Source organism: Mus pahari, chromosome 15, assembly GCF_900095145.1.
Source record: "Mus pahari chromosome 15, PAHARI_EIJ_v1.1, whole genome shotgun sequence".
NCBI classification, from domain to species: domain Eukaryota; kingdom Metazoa; phylum Chordata; class Mammalia; order Rodentia; family Muridae; genus Mus; species Mus pahari.
Genome location: NC_034604.1, coordinates 39,325,579 through 39,342,363, shown reverse-complemented (window position 1 = coordinate 39,342,363; position 16,785 = coordinate 39,325,579). Strand labels below are relative to the sequence as shown.

General features: G+C 45.4%; 1 protein-coding gene across 8 annotated transcripts in view; it reads left to right on the top strand.

Annotated features, from left to right (window-relative positions):
* The window catches only part of Mcc (MCC regulator of WNT signaling pathway), a 279,992-nt gene that overhangs the window by 200,812 nt on the left and 62,395 nt on the right, over positions 1–16,785 (top strand). For all 8 annotated transcript variants that reach the window (XM_029547051.1, XM_021214402.2, XM_029547050.1 and 5 more), the window contains one exon: positions 4,304–4,446. In XM_029547051.1, coding sequence (XP_029402911.1) covers positions 4,304–4,446 — 143 coding nt within the window. The remainder of the gene's footprint in view (positions 1–4,303; positions 4,447–16,785) is intronic.

The window sequence follows — 16,785 nt, the reverse complement described above, 5'->3', positions numbered from 1 at the left end:
GAAGCCAGGAAGGATCTCGAGGCAGGAGCCTGAAGCAGGCACCACAGAGGAATGCTACTTACAGGGCTGTTTATCTAGTCTAGGCCCACCAACACTGACTATACTAGATGCCCACAACCTGTGATTCTCTTGGCTTGGCCTCTTCTGTGCAGGTATTACGGGTGGGTCTAACCATGCTCCCCCACTGACTTTTTAAGTTAAAAATCCTTTCCTGTTTGGGGATCCATTTCTATAGCACTGGGCCCAATCTCTCTCACTATTTCTACTGGAGGCCTCTTTGACCATTGAGAACACTGCATGTCTTAGCCCTTATCCTCCCCTGCTGACTTCTGTCCTCAGCCTTGGGTCACATGATGGGGCTTTCCAGCACCTTCCATTTGAAATAGCACCTACCCTCTAACTACTAACTCCCTGTTTCTGTGATCTTTGCATCTGTACTGAAGCCCTCTGCAGGCGCCACCTCCCTGGGGAGTAAGGCAATCTCTGATATAGCAGTCTCCTGTGGTGTCATCTACCAGCTAGGCTCTCGGGGCTGCTTCAGGACCCCAACTGTTCTTCCTGATTTTTCAACCCACATGGCAACCATGTGCTATGACTCTAAGAGTGACCAAGAGTTCTTTATCTCCCTAACAAAATGTGTTCTGTTTAATTGAGGGCCTAAAAAGAGAACTAAAATCCAGGATTTATCATAGGATCATATTTCTCTTCCCCTGTCCTCCTGTGTGATGTACCTAAGCCCTGCTGGTACCGTAAGTCCTTGTCTGTGGCTCTTAGATCAGATCTGAAGAATGGAAGGTTACTCTGGTGAAGCACATTTCCTGGGCTTAGTTGCTCAGCTGAAGGCTCATAGGTGAGCTCGGTCTTCCTCACTGCTGTAAGGGAAACAGGAGGGAGAAGTTGAGAAAGCCACACCTTACCCCAATTTACCACCTATTCCCTGCAATGGAATTGTTAAGAGAATTGAAAGAAATATATTTCTTTTATACATCAGCCATTTGAGGCAAGGTCTGCATTTCATTGTAAGAAAGATAGAATGTAGATCAATTAAAAAAAAAAAAAAACTGAAAAACCGATTGGCTCAGATGAGATGGGTTTGATAATTGTAACTGACTGACAGCCATGAAAACCAATGAGCAAACACCCAGGCTGTCTCCCGATGTGTGTCAGGCTCAAGGCAAAAGTGGATGTGCATGAAGTTAGTTTATGATGTCATATTTCTCCGCATTCTCAGCTGCACAGAAAGCTCAGTTCTGGGTCTGGAGCGCATGAGAGCTATACTTTTGTCAATGTCAACTTTTACCTCTTGTGACTAAATAACTTTACTGTGACTCGAGTCCATGGGCCACAATCTAAGATTATTATTTCATTGGTTCTAAACTAAGGAATTAGGTTGCACTGCAAAATACTTGCATAACATATCAGTCACACCACATAGCCATGTTTTAGATGTCCTAGTTTTTGAATATGAACTCTGGCTCTTCTGCCTTTTAGAAGTCTTCTGTGTGACTTTTCTGCCACTGGTGATCATCATGTGGCTGTGCGTGTGCATGTTCTAGAACCTACCACCCGAGGATACTTTGTTATATTTTCTGATACAACCAGAAGCAAGTGTTAATGATAGCAAGTCTAAACAAAGCCCCTTGAGGCACTTCTCAGTGGCTGCTTAGTGCACAGAGCTGAAGGCTGGAATCCTATGAGGTGATCCTTTACATCCCAAGGAGAGACACTTGAGTCTTGGCCATTTCATCTCAGCAACTACCCGCCAGTGGATGACCAGTTTATCTAAACTTTTATGTTTGTGGCTAAACACAGTCACCTTAGAGAGTTTATTCATATTTTCTTCTCACTGGAATTAACAACAGATTTGGAGAAAAGGAGACAGCCCTACCTCAAAGAAATAATCTGGTACAACGAGACTAAGACCTACTGTAGAGGAAACAGACAGGTAGCTTGGTAAAAGCACTTGCTACCATTTTTTCTTTGTCTAATATAATAAATTCTCCTTTTACTCTATATTGCCAAGTCGCGCTCCTGCCCCACTTTGGTAACAGCTCTACTACACACCTTGCTCAACACGTCAAAGCTCTGAGCTTGTGTGCATGCTCATTGTCTCCCTACCTGGAGTGAAGGTCCCTCTGTGGTCCCTCCTAGCACATCTCAAGTTAGAAAGGGCTGTGGATACGTCTGCCACCTGGAAGATGGCATCCTCCCCAGACTCTGCTTTTCTGTGTTCATCTTGGTGCTCTGATACCTTGAATGGGACTCTCAGTTTGCTTTCATCACATGAAGAGCCTCCAGCCCCAGGTGCCATCTTGAGTGTGATGTCATTCTCTTTCCCACACACCCCAGAGGGGATATCTCCCTCCTTATGTTTCCTTCTCACACCCTCTCCCTAGTTACTCCATTATAAAGTTATTCCTACTAATCCCTGGAAGTAATTCGATATAAAGCAGATTTGGCAGGAGCCGTGTGTTCAGAATCTGCCAAGCCAATTTTAAATGCTGACTAAAGGAAGAGCTGATGTACCAGTTCACAATTACCCTCTAGATCAAAAGATGACTAACAAGAACACTGCTCTTTAATTGTTTTCTCGTCTCAACCTAATTATTGTTGACTCGTGTAGATGTCTAAATAACCAACACTCATAGCTTATTAACCCATTTTTATTTTTACCTACACTCCCATTCTAATCCATATTTTGTATAGCCAGAGGCTTTGTAACTAGTCAATATCTTCCTGATTTTCTAAGTGGCTTTCTTATTCAGCATGGGCCATTTATGAAGCAGGTAAATCCCTTGAGAGAAGATTGCTTTGTTGAGAGAGCCAAGAACGTTAGAGAGATGTTAAAGTTTATCTGAGTTATCCTCCTCCCCAAGCCACTCACCATCTTGGTCTACTCAAAACCCAGACTTTGCATCCTCTGTTCTCTCACTGATTCCTGCCAGCTTAAAGGGAGGTTTAGGTTGGTGACTCTATTTTCTTCCTAGCTTCATTCATTTGATACCCTCTCCCTCAGACTAAGTAGACACGAGTGAGCTTTCTATGCCCACGATTAAATCCCCTGACGAGGTAGTCTTTCGGGTTCGTTTGCAAAATAAATGCCTCCAAGAGAATAATGGTCTCCTCTTCATGTCTGTGTGGCTTGTATGGTGCTGGAATATGGAGGAGCCAAGGCAGGCACTTTGAGATACACATTCCAGTTAGAAACTTATTTGCTGACAGCATAGCTCAGAGGTTGAATAACCATGAAGTGCTAAGACAAAATGAGTGAACGCATGGGAATAAAACATCTGTGCTTCATGGCTGCCTTCCATCTGTAAATGCAAAGAGAAAATCAGGGACACAGAGCCCTGGATGGAATCTCTCCTACAGGGCACTCCTCTCTCCCCTCTCTTTTGGGGAACCTAAGTGTGGTATTTCTTAGTGTCCTAATTAGGGTTTCTGTTGCTATGAAGAGACACCAGGACCATGGCAACTTATATAAAGAAAAACATGTAGTTGGGGCTGGCTGGCAGTTCAGAGGTTTATTCCATTATTGTCATGACAAGAAGCATGGCGGCATGCAGGCAGACATGGTGCTGGAGAGGTAGCTGAGATTTCTGCATCTGAATCGGCAGGCAGCAGAGAGAGTAACAGTGGACCTGCCTTGAGCATCTGAAACTTCAAAGCCCATCTTCAGTGACACACTCATTCTGAAAGGCCACACCCAGTCCAACAAGGCCACACCCACTCCAACAAGCCCACAATTCCAATAGTGTTACTCCCTATGCATCTCTGGGGACCATTTTCATTCAAACCACCACATGTAGATATGCTCATCTGTCCACCCAGAGTCCAGTTAAGCTGCACACATGAGATTTCTCAGTAGCTTCAACCCATCTCCTCTCTGAGTTAAGTTCTAGAAAGGAAGGCTCCAGTGGGACCCTTCAGATGATGGTGTGTAATTTCCAGTCTTTCATATTCTTCATTATGTTGTTCACTGTAGCCTCGGTGTTAGCATACTGTGTTCTTTATTACCTCTTAATTTGAGGGGATCAAAAGTTCTAACCTTTCCAGGAAATCTTTGAAGAGAAGTTTTGTTTGGTACGTAACAGTGGATGTATAAGAAACACTGAAGTTTTGCACACTACATCATTTAGCTATAACCATCTATGTGGCCTGAAGGGGAACCTAGTGCCCACAGCCTGGAATAGAAAACTGTTTTCTTTTGAACATCCTTTCCAAGGATTCTCTGTACATCTCCCATCTACCCATGGCCTGACTACAGTTTCACTCAGTGGTAGACGGCTCTCCTTTCTTGCAGGGAGGAAGATGAGTACTCAGAACTTCGGTCAGAGCTCAGCCAGAGTCAACAAGAGGTTAACGAAGACTCCAGAAGTGTGGACCAAGACCAGACCTCTGTGTCCATCCCTGAGAACCAGTCTACTCTGGTCACTGCTGATATGGGTGAGTCTTCCCAGGTCTCTTGCTAAGCAGGAGTTTAGTTTCTGGGCTGTAAGAGAAACCTCAGAAACACAAGACAGCCCAAAATAAGATTTACATATTCAAGAAGTACAATGAGTGACAAATATTCTGGGTTCACTACCTTATTGGTCACAATGAACCAGAGAGCTGAGCTAGTGTTCTTCTTTGATGAGACTATGATTCAAACATGTGTCACCTCTGCTCAAGCATGCTAGAAGCAGGGAGGTATGTTGAAGACTGTTGCAGTATTTCTAGTTACAGTTTCCTCCAGAACTGCTGTGGTAGGAGAGGAAGGGATGGAGTGGGCAGCAGAGCTTTGCAGTGGAAGAAGCCAAGAGGATTTTAACTAAGAAGGAGGGATGCAAAATGTCTTCACCATGTTGATCCAAGAGGATGGTTGTATTCCTTGGTAAGAAATTTGAGAAACAAATTGAGGAATTGTTACTATTAAGGTTGAGCTAAGTAACAAAGTAGCCAAGTGGAGATACCTGATGCAGTGTTTCCAGCTGCAGGCCTATCACTGGGTTTAGGAATTAATTTATAAAGTCTGTTAGAAAGAAAAGCAAGTACGGAAGCAGTAGAACAAGTGTGTTGCTTTATAAAATTTGCTTATTGCCAAATAGTGTGAGAGTCAGAGTTGAAGTGTTATAAACCACTGGTCTGCCAGGGAAGGCCTGTTGGAGACTCTAGACAGACTGCAGTTGAGTATTTGACATTGTCTGAGCCTAAGTGATCTCTATGATTGAACAGACGTGAAGACAGAAGAGTGAACCTTTCCATGTCTTTAGAGATAGATGCTCACAGGGAGTGAAGAGGTGGCAGAAGAGCAAGGAGAAGGATGAGACATATGTTGAGTTTTTATGAAACTAAAAATTGAGTTGGAAAGCAAGATTTTAATCATCTATTACACATATGTTTAATTGCACAGCCATATAAGTACTATAACATTATGGTACCGTGAAAATATCAAATGAATCCAATTGGTCCAAGGTCCTAGGAAAGTCTTGATCTAGGAATTAGCGTTTAAACTAAGACTGGGAGAGTCTTTGGCAATTAAACAGTTAAAGAAGGAGCTGAGGGCGTTTAGTGAGGATGGGGAATATATCAGGAAGGCAAAGAACCATTGTTATGTGAGGATGAATGCTGCAGAGATAGGTAGGAGGCTCTCAGTCTCGTAGAACATGTTGGAGTCTTTACCCGAAAGACCTATCAGAAGCTGCTAAAGGATTTTCCAGTGGTGGGAGGAGGGAGATGATCAGCTGTATTGTGAATCACTCCACAGTGTGGGAAGCAAGTACAGAGATTGAGTGTGTTCGGGAAACTTGTCAAGAAATCATTTTAAAGAGTCTAGGTAGGCCAGATTCTTACAAGTAACAGTTGAAATGTAGGGGGGGAAAAAGATGGATATAGAAAAGTTATGAATTGGACTATAGAAAAGTTAAGATTTGCTTAAGAACTGGAAGAAGTCTAAAAGCAGAGGTATGAATATGGGTGTCTTGTAAGATTCAAGTGCACATCAATGTGGGAATGTGGTGGGAGGGAGCAGGTGATTTACTCTCAGTTTCGTTCTGTTTTGCATAGAGACAGGTAATAATCAGCTGCTTTGGGGAAGAGCATGATTTCAAGGTGACTGGAGATATCTGGGTTAGAGATGCTGAAGAACAGAGTAGATACTGAGATTAAGATGTCCAGCTGAGTGGCTGGGAATGCAGAAAACTTGGTGGGAGACATCCGGGGGTGGCTGAAGCCGCAGCTGAAGTGTGGACAAGTGAAGTCAGCTGGACGCTGAGCCTCTGGGGCCACAACTAGTAGCAGTACTCAACAGGATCCCGAGGACCCTCCTCTCAATTCAGTTCTAGAGTAAATGAACTCTCTTAGCAAACCTCAGAGTGTATGGGTGCCCGTGCTGACTTTGTTGATGCGGTAATTTTTTCTTCTTATAGTATATTTAAATTCTAGATCACGTCATCACTTGCATGGCTGACTATCCCATGAAACTTTACTAGGCAGTTGTATGGTGTTTATTTTATCTCCTAGTCCTAGGGCCTGACTTGTGGCACGTGTTAAAAGATCCTATTACAATGAATGAATGAATCAATGAATGAATGTGGCTATTGGCCTGTGAGGAGTATCTTGGTGTTAAGATGTGATGGGACAATGAATGAGTACTCAGCAGTCTGAAATGCTGAGGAGGCAAGTAAGATGGATTTAGCCACTTCAGCCATTGAGAGACAAACATCCTAGGCGAGACCAGCCTGAGCCACACAGCAGTGTGCACAAAAGTGAAAATACGGCCCAGGCTTAGCAGTTGGAAGAGAAAGTGTCAGGTGTGGGTTCAGGTCGGTTTGCTTTATGCCCAGGTTGTCTCCCTCAAACACTTCTGAACCCAAGGTCGAGACTTAATGCTCTAACTCACACAGCCATCTGCCACCAGCCAACCCTTAGGCAAAAGTCTCACGCACCAAGTTCATATCAGTATTGTAATTGTCTACACTCAGTCGCCTCTTATTCCAGACTCCAATGGGCAGCCACGGGCAGCCAAACAAGTTCAAACAGCCAACAGTGACAATATCTCTGTCACTGCAGAGTACCAGGCCTACACCGACCCCTGCATTTGTTTCTCTCAAATTGTATTTTATGAAATTAATAGGTGACCCACAGTCTGACAAAGTCACATAATTAAGTTTGGGAAATGCAGGCACAAACCCACTTCAATGGGCTTCTCTCCTGGGAGATGTCTCAGAGCTCCTGACATGACAGTGCATCTGTCGCACTGATTCCCCAAGGCAGGGGCTCACAGCTGTCTGTCTGCAGGGTAAGGCTTCTCCGCTGTCCCTCAATATTCATCTCAGATGTTTTCTTCCACCCTGTACCTCACTTGGAAATGTATGTCAATTGTACTGGTAGCATCTTTCCTAGGAGCACTGAGCCCTGTAGGGGTGTGGCCTCTGCCCAGTGTCAGCATACATTCCCTACTTTCTCAGAGGAGCCTTTAGTCTTCTGTTTTCCAAAGACATGGTGTGATGCATTAGGTACTAGGACTGCCAAACAGTGTGTTGTGTTAGGTAATGGGGCTGCAAACTCACTGTGCCGTGTAAGGTTCTGATGCTGCAAACATGCTGTGTGCTGCATTAGGTACCAGGGCCGAAAGGCACACATTCTGCCATCAGATGGCTGCATTCCTACATTCAAATCTCTTAAACCTGGGCTGACATCTAGACTCCTCACCACACTGGAGTGCTTGCTACCACACTCCTCCATTCCTCCTCTCTGTCCTCCCGCTCTGTTCACACTTACCCTCTCCTACTGTCTCTCCAACCTGACTAGATTCTGCCCTCCAGGATGTGTGTGAGCTCTCTCTTCTGTAGGGAGTGCCCCTTGCTACTAGCTAGGCCCATGTAGCTTTCTCCTTCTCAAGTCTGCAGCATCTGTCTCATGCCCCGTCCTCGCACCTGGCATCGTTGGAAAGGCTGAGTTTGCTTTTATTTCCTTGCACATTGCCAGTCATTGTCTCACACTAGAATGTAGGCTGCATAGGGCAGGGATTTTGGACAACCTTGTATGCCAGTCTAATGAAGCTCAAGGACACATCAAGTGCCTGAGTAGCGATGGATGCCACCCTGTCCTTGTCACAGTCTTTGGGCCATTTGGATAGTTTGATAGAAAAGACCCACAGTGCGGTCAGGACCTGCAAGGTGGGGGCCTGGGAGGAACCTTCCCAGAAGGCATGGCGGAGGGGACACTTGAGGATTAAATGGGAAATAGTGAGTTTAAAGATGAGTCAGATATGAGAGGGTTCTCTGTGAGTCCTCAAAGAAGGCAGCCACTTATGGGACAACTTGGCAGAGCTCATTAAACTGCAGCCCAGAGTATAGTCAGCGTGCTTGTCGATTGGAACTGGCTGCCTGCCTCTTCTTCCTTTGCCATTTTCCAACTAAATTGCAATAGGGTAAAAAGCTCCCATAGATAAACACCATTATAGGAAATCATTAAAAAAGCATCCATTTCATTGTGGTTGCTATATTTGTGAGCCTGCATTAGGAACCCAGAGGTTTCCTCAAGCTGGATGTTCGATGGACTTTGCTGTAGTGGGTTTTTTTGTTGGTGGAGGTTTTTTTTTTTTTTTTTTTTTCTGGATTACCAAAACAATAGCATCCAGTCATCTCTTTTACTTCATCAAAACCCCTTTTTCTTTTCTTTGCAATCATTGCCTTCAAGAGCCTTGCTGCCCCTTCTGGAAAATGACTCCTGAGCACTGTCCTAGGACCAGAGAACAAAACAAGCAACTTAGACTTCAGATAACTCCAGCCATCGAATAAAGGAGACAGTTCCCCAACACAGTACATTTGAAAGCGGAATTCTATTACTTTTTATCAAACCTTGCCACAGTCGTTTTTGAAGTAAAGGTGACTAAACAGAAGAGGTCGCAGTCATCATTTAGAACTTTTTTTTTAATATTTAATAACACATTGGAATTTGCAGGTGGATCTAGCAGCCTGGGTGCTCCCATAATAGCCTCTGTGTTGGGGAGTTCATCCTCTCCGTTTGATTGACACTCGCCTTGGAAGAAGTCCCTGGAGTCTTCTTGGGATAGAAAAGCTTAAGAAGGCAAGCCACTTGTCCAAGCTGAGAGGAGGTGGTTTCGTTGTTGCCATGTCTGTGTTGATGGCTTTGCTCCTGAGTGCCTCTTTGAACAGTACAGCATGCCTGCAGTTGTTGTTGCAGCTTCCCCACACCCTCTGAGGTCTCAGTGCTGATGGGGGAGTTAGGGGAGCAGCTGTGTGATCGCCAGCACCTGGCCTAACTCTGGCACAGAGTTGAATGTAATTGAATGAAATTTTGATCTCAGGATGGAAAGCAGCACACACCAGCTAAATCATGCCAGCATGGCAACAGAAAGGAACATGTAAGTGTGTGTGTGTGTGTGTGTGTGTGTGTGTGTGTGTGTGTGTGTGTGTGTGTGTGTTTACTCAATCACATGTGTCAGAGAGTGTTGTGTCCCATCCAGCAGGCCCTTTTCCTGGCTTCAGTGATCGAACTACTACACATTGCTGGAGCCATTGCTTGTAAAACGACGACTCTAGTCAGATCAGTCTTGTGTCACTTAGAGGGGTTCTAGGTTAGTATTTGTAGAGCTCTTTTAGTCATAGGGAGAGATGTGTACTTCGCTGGAATTCAGCAGTGTTCATGCAGGAAACCATGCTCACTCTTATGGTCCATGGTAGTTTCTCTCAGTAGGAGTCATTTTGGAGGACAGCCAAGGAAGAATTTACACATGAAACCTGGCTTTTTGGCATGGTTTGCAACCATGAAATATGTTGAATGTGAAAATCAGATTTTCCTGGCTTACTGGCTAATGAAGTCTAGTGGCTTCAGGGGAAAAAAAATGTTTGAAAGTGTCAAGGAGCAGGAGCCAGCACAAAAATGATTACAAAAGCAGCCTTAGCATCCATCAGGCAGCTCTGGAGGACTTCGCTTCCTCAGGTGGCTGCGTTGCTTGTCTTCCCTCAGATCATCTATAACGTGCATGGGGAACTTTGAGACACCAGCTCCCATGACAGACAGCGGTGCTAAGCCAGACTGAAATTTCAGTCTGACTAGTTGTTATAACATGGTTGAGTTTTGCCTGCAACATCACATCATCTTCTTTTCTGTTAATTTGGGCAACATAATTTCTTCCAAGAGGCTTGCAGTAAGGGCCACCCTGAGGTCATAGTCCAATGAGTGACTTTCAACAGTGAAGCCTTACCAAGGTGACATTTTCCCCAGAGACCAGAACCTGTGTATAAGGGACTGGAGAGTTTTCCCATTGTTAAGAGAACTTCTTGTTCTTGCAGAAGGCTGGGGCTTAAGCCTCACCTCCACTGTGGCTCATAACTACCTATAACTCCATTTCCAGGGGCTCCAATACCTTCCTCTCACTTTAGCAGGTACCACACAAGAACTGTGGTGCACAGACATACATGCAAAGCAAAACACTCACACACATACAATGTAAATGAAGTAAAACAAAGAAGCTTGCATAAATACTAGCAGGGCTAATTAACTGAAGTAGCCACCAGTGGTCCTTCTAGAATTTTCCTTGTAGTAAATACAGTCGAAAGCAGAAGCAGTTATCACTCTGCTTCAATGAACTGTTTCTCTTACTTGTCACTACTGGTCAGTAAATTTTCAGTCTCCTGAAGAGAGTTGGGTATGAACGAAGTAGGGAGTGATCTTCAAAGTTTACTCAGGACAAGATCCCACTGCTAAAGGGGTCTATGACTTTGTATTTTATTATAATACGCCTTCTTTCTTTTCTAAACAGACCACATCTCCAAAGGTTGATTTGTGTTTTCCTTGGTTGAGACTCATGACATATTTTGCCTTAAAACCAGACCCGGCTCTGAAAGCCTGTTTAGTCTATCCTGGAAACAAAATCCAGGCCCTCACTAGTGTTCTCACTCCTGCAGCCAGAGTAGGGCCCGTGAGTGCTCTAAGAAAGTACTTTATGTTGCTGATGCTTGGATGCTAGAACGTGTGTGTGTGTGTGTGTGTGTGTGTGTGTGTGCGCGCGCGCGCGCACACACACACACACACACACACACACACACACACACACACTTTGTACAGGGCTCTGCAGCTGCCATGGCAATCAGCACTGCGAAAGGACCTTTCAAACCATCTCAGCATGGGAGTGGATGAGGAGCTCAGAGGGCCTTGTGGGCTTATCGGGGGCTGGTGTTCCTCTCAGATCATGCTTTCCAGTCTTCAGAATTACTTCTTAGAGGTCCAGAAGGCAGTTCCAAAGACATATCTTTCAGGTTGCCAAAACGGCACCTCCTACCCCAAAGGTCCCCCACCCCACCCCGCCCCGCCATCCTCTGCATTGCTGGGGGTTACCGTGCTTTCCAGCTATACATTCAGTGATCAGCATTTACATAATATGGTGAAATGTGAAACTGGGGCCATTTTCATGCTTTACAGGAGGCGTTGCCAGTGCTTTTGTGTCAGAGGTCAGGGATGCACATGACCTATGAACGAGGGGGGCCCTAAAAGGAACATCTAGGGCAGCTGGGCTGGCCCGCTACACAGGGGAGGCTTCATACGACTGATGTTCGGTGATCCTTATGCCTTCATACTTACAACCACATTTGCTGTCTCACAGAAGCAAACTGTCGGAAATCTATCGTGACGACAGTGAACAGGAAGACGAGCCTCAGGCTGGTAAAACATTGCTGTAACAGTGAACATGGAGCCTCCCTTTCACTGTGCAGAGAGACAGGAAGTGAGGCCTGGCAGGGGCGGGGCCAGGGTAGCTTGCTGGCCTCAGGATCCCCCCAGCCTGAGTTATGCCCATTTGCCTGGCCAGGGACTTGCCCTAATTTTTTTTTTGGGGGGGGGGAGGGTATTTTTCAAGACAGGGTTTCTCTGGGTAGCCCTGGCTGTCCTGGAACTCACTTTGTAGACCAGGCTGGCCTTGAACTCAGAAATCTGCCTGCCTTTGCCTCCCAAGTGCTGGGATTAAAGGCATGCGCCACCACCGCCCAGAGAAGGGGATCTTTATAGTGGTGTCTGTCTTAGGTTTTTCTGTCAATTCTGGATACAACTTACTTGTTTCTGAGAAAGAACAAAGCTGTATTCACATACCAAGAAGTGTCTAATTGGGCAGTGGTGGCGCAAGCCTTTAATCCCAGCACTTAGGAGGCAGAGGCAGGCAGATTTCTGAGTTCAAGGCCAGCCTAGTCTACAAAGTGAGTTCCAGGACAGCCAGGGCTACTCGGAGAAACCCTGTCTCGAAAAACAAACAAACAAACAAACAAAAAAGTAGTGTCTAATCATGCTTCATTATGGTGGGTGTCTTCTTATATGCTTGTCAGATCTTTAAAGTACATAGCCCTTTCTTTAAATGGTGGCAGGGCAATCTAAATCTCTAAATTAGTGGTTCTCAACATTCCTAATGCTGCAATCCTTTAATACATTTCTTCATGTTGTGGTGAACTCCCAATCATAAAATTGTTTTCGTTGCTACCTTGTAACTGTAATTTTGCTACTGTTACGAATGCAATTGTAAGTATCTGTGTTTTCTGATGGCATTAGGCAGCCCCTGTGAAAGATTCATTCCACCCCTGCAAGGGGTCACATGCGGGGTTTGAGAACCATTGGCCTAAATCCACAGGAAAGTAAGCTCAGACAGTCTCTTCTCCAGTTGCTACCACATATCTTATTACACTTCGAGAAAAGAGCGAAGCGTGGGAGCTTCAGACCCCCACAGAGGTGGACAGCAGGAGTAACCTGCCTCACACAGAGCCTTGGTGAGCCGTGGGTATACCAGCTCTGACTGGCCTGAAGGTGGCTGCACTGAATCTAGCGCTTACAGACCAAGAATAAATTGTATAAATGGAAATATAAATTGTAATGAACTTGTAATGGTAACAATACATCAAACCCACTTTTAAATTAAAAAAAAAAAAAAAAAAAAAAAAGCTGCAGACACTGGAACTTGCCAGGTTTGTAGACACATCTTTGGCTGCAACTGCCTGGTTTTCACTCTCTACTTGAAGGAGGAGTCTGTTCTGTTTCTTCTTCCATGTCCTGTTACAGAAAATTAAATATCAGAGGACCAAATGCTTAGACTATCTGAGCTTAGCCCTCCTGAGAACTCTCTTTATTGGAGGTTAATATGAGGAGAACCTGGGAGATCTGTAAGTCTCCATGACACTGGGCGAAGAGACAGTTGTGTGGCCTCACAATGCATGTGAAGTCTGTACCTAGACAGTTCTCTTACGAAGCTGGAATGCTTCCTCCCTCCTGACAGGAGATAATTCACTTTTTCTCTGGCAGCCAGAAAGCTCAGGGCTAAATAGACTCAATCAGCCCCGCAGCTGTGCTCCTCTGGATTTGCTTCCAAAGCCGTCTTCCCTGGTCCCGTTGGCTCTGCGTCCCCGTCATTTGTAGCTGCTTGTCAAAAGCTGCTAGTGTTTTTCTTTTAAGGGGTGATTATAAATAAGCCATGTTAAAGAAAGTGTAGTGGACACAGAGAGCCTCCTGTCTCCTGGAGGTTAAGCAGAGCCATCACTTAATCTTCTCTACATAAAGCATAGCATTGCTGAGGGCCCCTCCAGGCTGCCCATTCCTGGAGGTCCCTGAGGTGTTGGCTGGAGTGTGAACAAGCCCATAACTCTCAACAGTTGCCTAGGTTCCCCACATCTTTATCCTATGTTCCTCCATCCCTCCCCATGCATTTGTTAATGGATAGCCACTCAGCCTCCTTCTGAACCAAGCATAAACTTGGAGGTGTTTTCTACTTCCTGCACACTGGTTAGCTTTCGAGTTCCTCTCTTATGTATTAAAATATGTTTATTACTTTTGATGTGGATATATATATATATATATATAAATATATATATGTGTGTGTGTGTGTGTGTGTGTGTGTGTTGTGTGTGTGTGTTGTGTGTGATATACAACATGGTAAACATTAGTCTGGGGTTTAAAGTGCATCCTTAATTATCTGGCCATCATCACTATCCTGTTTACTCCCTAAACCCTACACACAAAAGAGTGACTGCCTGATGTTGCCTTCCTAACCCCTCTTTCTCTGTCTCTGTGCATTTGCTTCTTCTAAACAGCTCACAAAAGTAGAATCATGCATTTGTCCTTGGCTCATTTCATGTAACATGTTATTAAGGTTCATTCACATTCTGGGCACAGAATTAGCGTACAAATCCCTTAGTCTCTCAGAGTCCTTTCAGAGTTAAGATCCCTCATTCCCTTGCTCTCTGTTGACTTCTAATGGATGATACAGGGAAGGCAGTAGGCCGACTTGTGACTCTATGCCCAGAGAGACCTGTCCTGGGTTGGTAACACGACCCTGGCTATAGAGAGCCCCTGCCATGGTTCCTGTTCTCCTGTCAACCCCATGTAGCTTGAGTGAGTGAGCAAGAGATATCAAGCTGAGAGGTGTCTCATCTGCCTGTCTTCTGAGGCCATGAAGATATGAGTGGCCTGAGAGAGGACCGCTCTGGTTGACTGTGAATGCCACCTCCCAGAAGGACCTGCAGCTTTCTGGGACACCTGGATGTTGCAATTATTGTCTTTTCATGCAGACTTCCACTAGCACAGCCTTTGGGATTGAATGTCCAGATTCTGGCTAGGGCTGGATTGGGTCAGATGAAGAAGTTTCTGATTATGACAAATGAATATGTAGAAAAATATGCCACCTGTTTCCTGTCTGGAACAGTGCCGATAACTGGGTGATGGCGGGGATGGGTGCCTGGTGGCAGTGTCTCACGCCCCTCCCAACACCGCACCCCACAGTTGTTCTACATCTGTTCACGCTAGCCTGGCCACCTTGTTTTCCTTGAGTCTCTAAATAGAGCACAGTAGTTGAGGACAGTGACGTGTCAGTAGATAATTAGCGGAGTGTGTATGAATAACAGATAGGGGGTAGGGGTCATCATCTAGTAGGTACACATTTGCCTTCCTAAGACCAAAGAAACCATATATAGGTCTCCTTTCAGAGCAGAGACACGGAGCATTTCTAGTATATTTGTTTGTTTGAGTGCAGCATCTCCTGTACTCTAGACTGCCTCAAACGCACTACATAGCTGAGGATGACCTCATCTCTCCACCTCTCCAGTGTGGGCTTCCCAGAATGCATCAGGCTTAGTATGTTCATGTAAATGTTCTTCTCCCACCATTCTTCACTGATGAGACAGTGTGCCCCTGTGCTCTTTAGGGCAATGTTTCCAGCCTGGTGACAGGTTCCTCAGAGAAGGACTTTAGTGTTGGCGCCATACATGTGTGAGCTTCTCAGAATTGAAGCCAGTCTCTTGTTCATCTGGGAACTCTGCTTTCAGACTGTGGTCAGGGCCCAGACACTGTCTGACAACGGTGTGAGAAATACCACCAGAACCCTTGTCCCTGCTCTTCCTTCTGTTCCCCAAGGCCACCACTTTGCCGCTGTACCCGGAGAACTGTTTAGAAGTTATAACCAGCATGGCTCACACACCATCAGGTGGGCCTGTGTGGACAAAGTGTGGAATGGCTGGATAGAAATCCTTTCTCCTCAACCCTACTGATAAGGACTTCCAGATCCAGAAATGTGTGTTCACTCAGCCTGGATACCAGTCAACCTGCACCTGAGTTGCAAATGGTCATTCAGAGACTGGATGAAGTGTTATCTGAATGATATGCTCAACACATGGACCACCTTGCCTCAATTTGGAGCTGAGCCCATGTCCTTCCTGTCCTGGCAAACTGCCATGATGACCATACCCCCCATCCCCCACCCCCAGCATCTCCTATGCATAAGGAGGAAGAGAAGCTTACCACCACTGTAAAGCACTCTACTGCTGACGGAGTCATGTTTCCCTGCTGCTGACTCAGCTGTACAGTGCTGGTTTTTAACTCTTTGAAAATTGCTTTTGATTGTCTACCCTGTTCTATTTTGAGATGCAGTGATGAGGAAGATCAAAGTCCCTTCTTTCGTCATGTGCGCGTCTTTAAAAGGGAGAGATAATAAACATACATGTCGTTATCAGATAGTGATGTTTGCCACAAACAAAACAGGATAATGGGGTTGAGACTGGGCAGAGATGAGAGATGGACTCCCCGTGCTCTGGGTAGGAGGACCTTGGTGGGGAAGCAGCATTTGAGCTTCACAGTAAGTGGGAAAGAGTGTCAGCAGAGGAGACAGCAGAGAAACATCTGAGAATTTGACATCTTCGTGTGTGTGTGTGTGTGTGTGTGTGTGTGTGTGTGTGTGTGAGAGAGAGAGAGAGAGAGAGAGAGAGAGAGAGAGAGAGAGAGACCTTGTAGCAGGAAAGAGCAGGGAACATAAGGAGGGGGATAGAGAATCAAAGAGCTAAGCTAGTGATTCTTAGCCATCTTCACATCAAAACCATTTGAGGAATTAAAAACATTCCCAGTATCTAGGCCCCTCCCCCAAAGATCAAGATTTAATTGGTCTGGGTGGGGCCCTGGCGATGGTGGTTTATAAATGCTCCTCAAGGAATTTCATGGTGCAGTCCGGGCTGAGCACATGAGTCTCGGATATGAAGGTTTTTTTTTACTACTGGGTAAGGAGTTTGATCTTAGTTTAGTGGTAAGGAGTAGGGGAAGCCATTGGACAGTTTGCCCTAGGAAGGTGCCACATCGGCCTTTAAAGAGGTTCAGTCTTGACTGCCCTGTGGGGAGAGGGGAGAGGAAGTTCCTCGAAGGAGCAACTTGAAGAGGAATGGTGGTTTGGAGCCCAGTGGTATCCCCAGAGAGGAAGATGAGCTGCTCGATTTGAGGATGCTTTTGGGAGGTCGTAGTTAGAAGGTGGGTTGGATTTAGAAT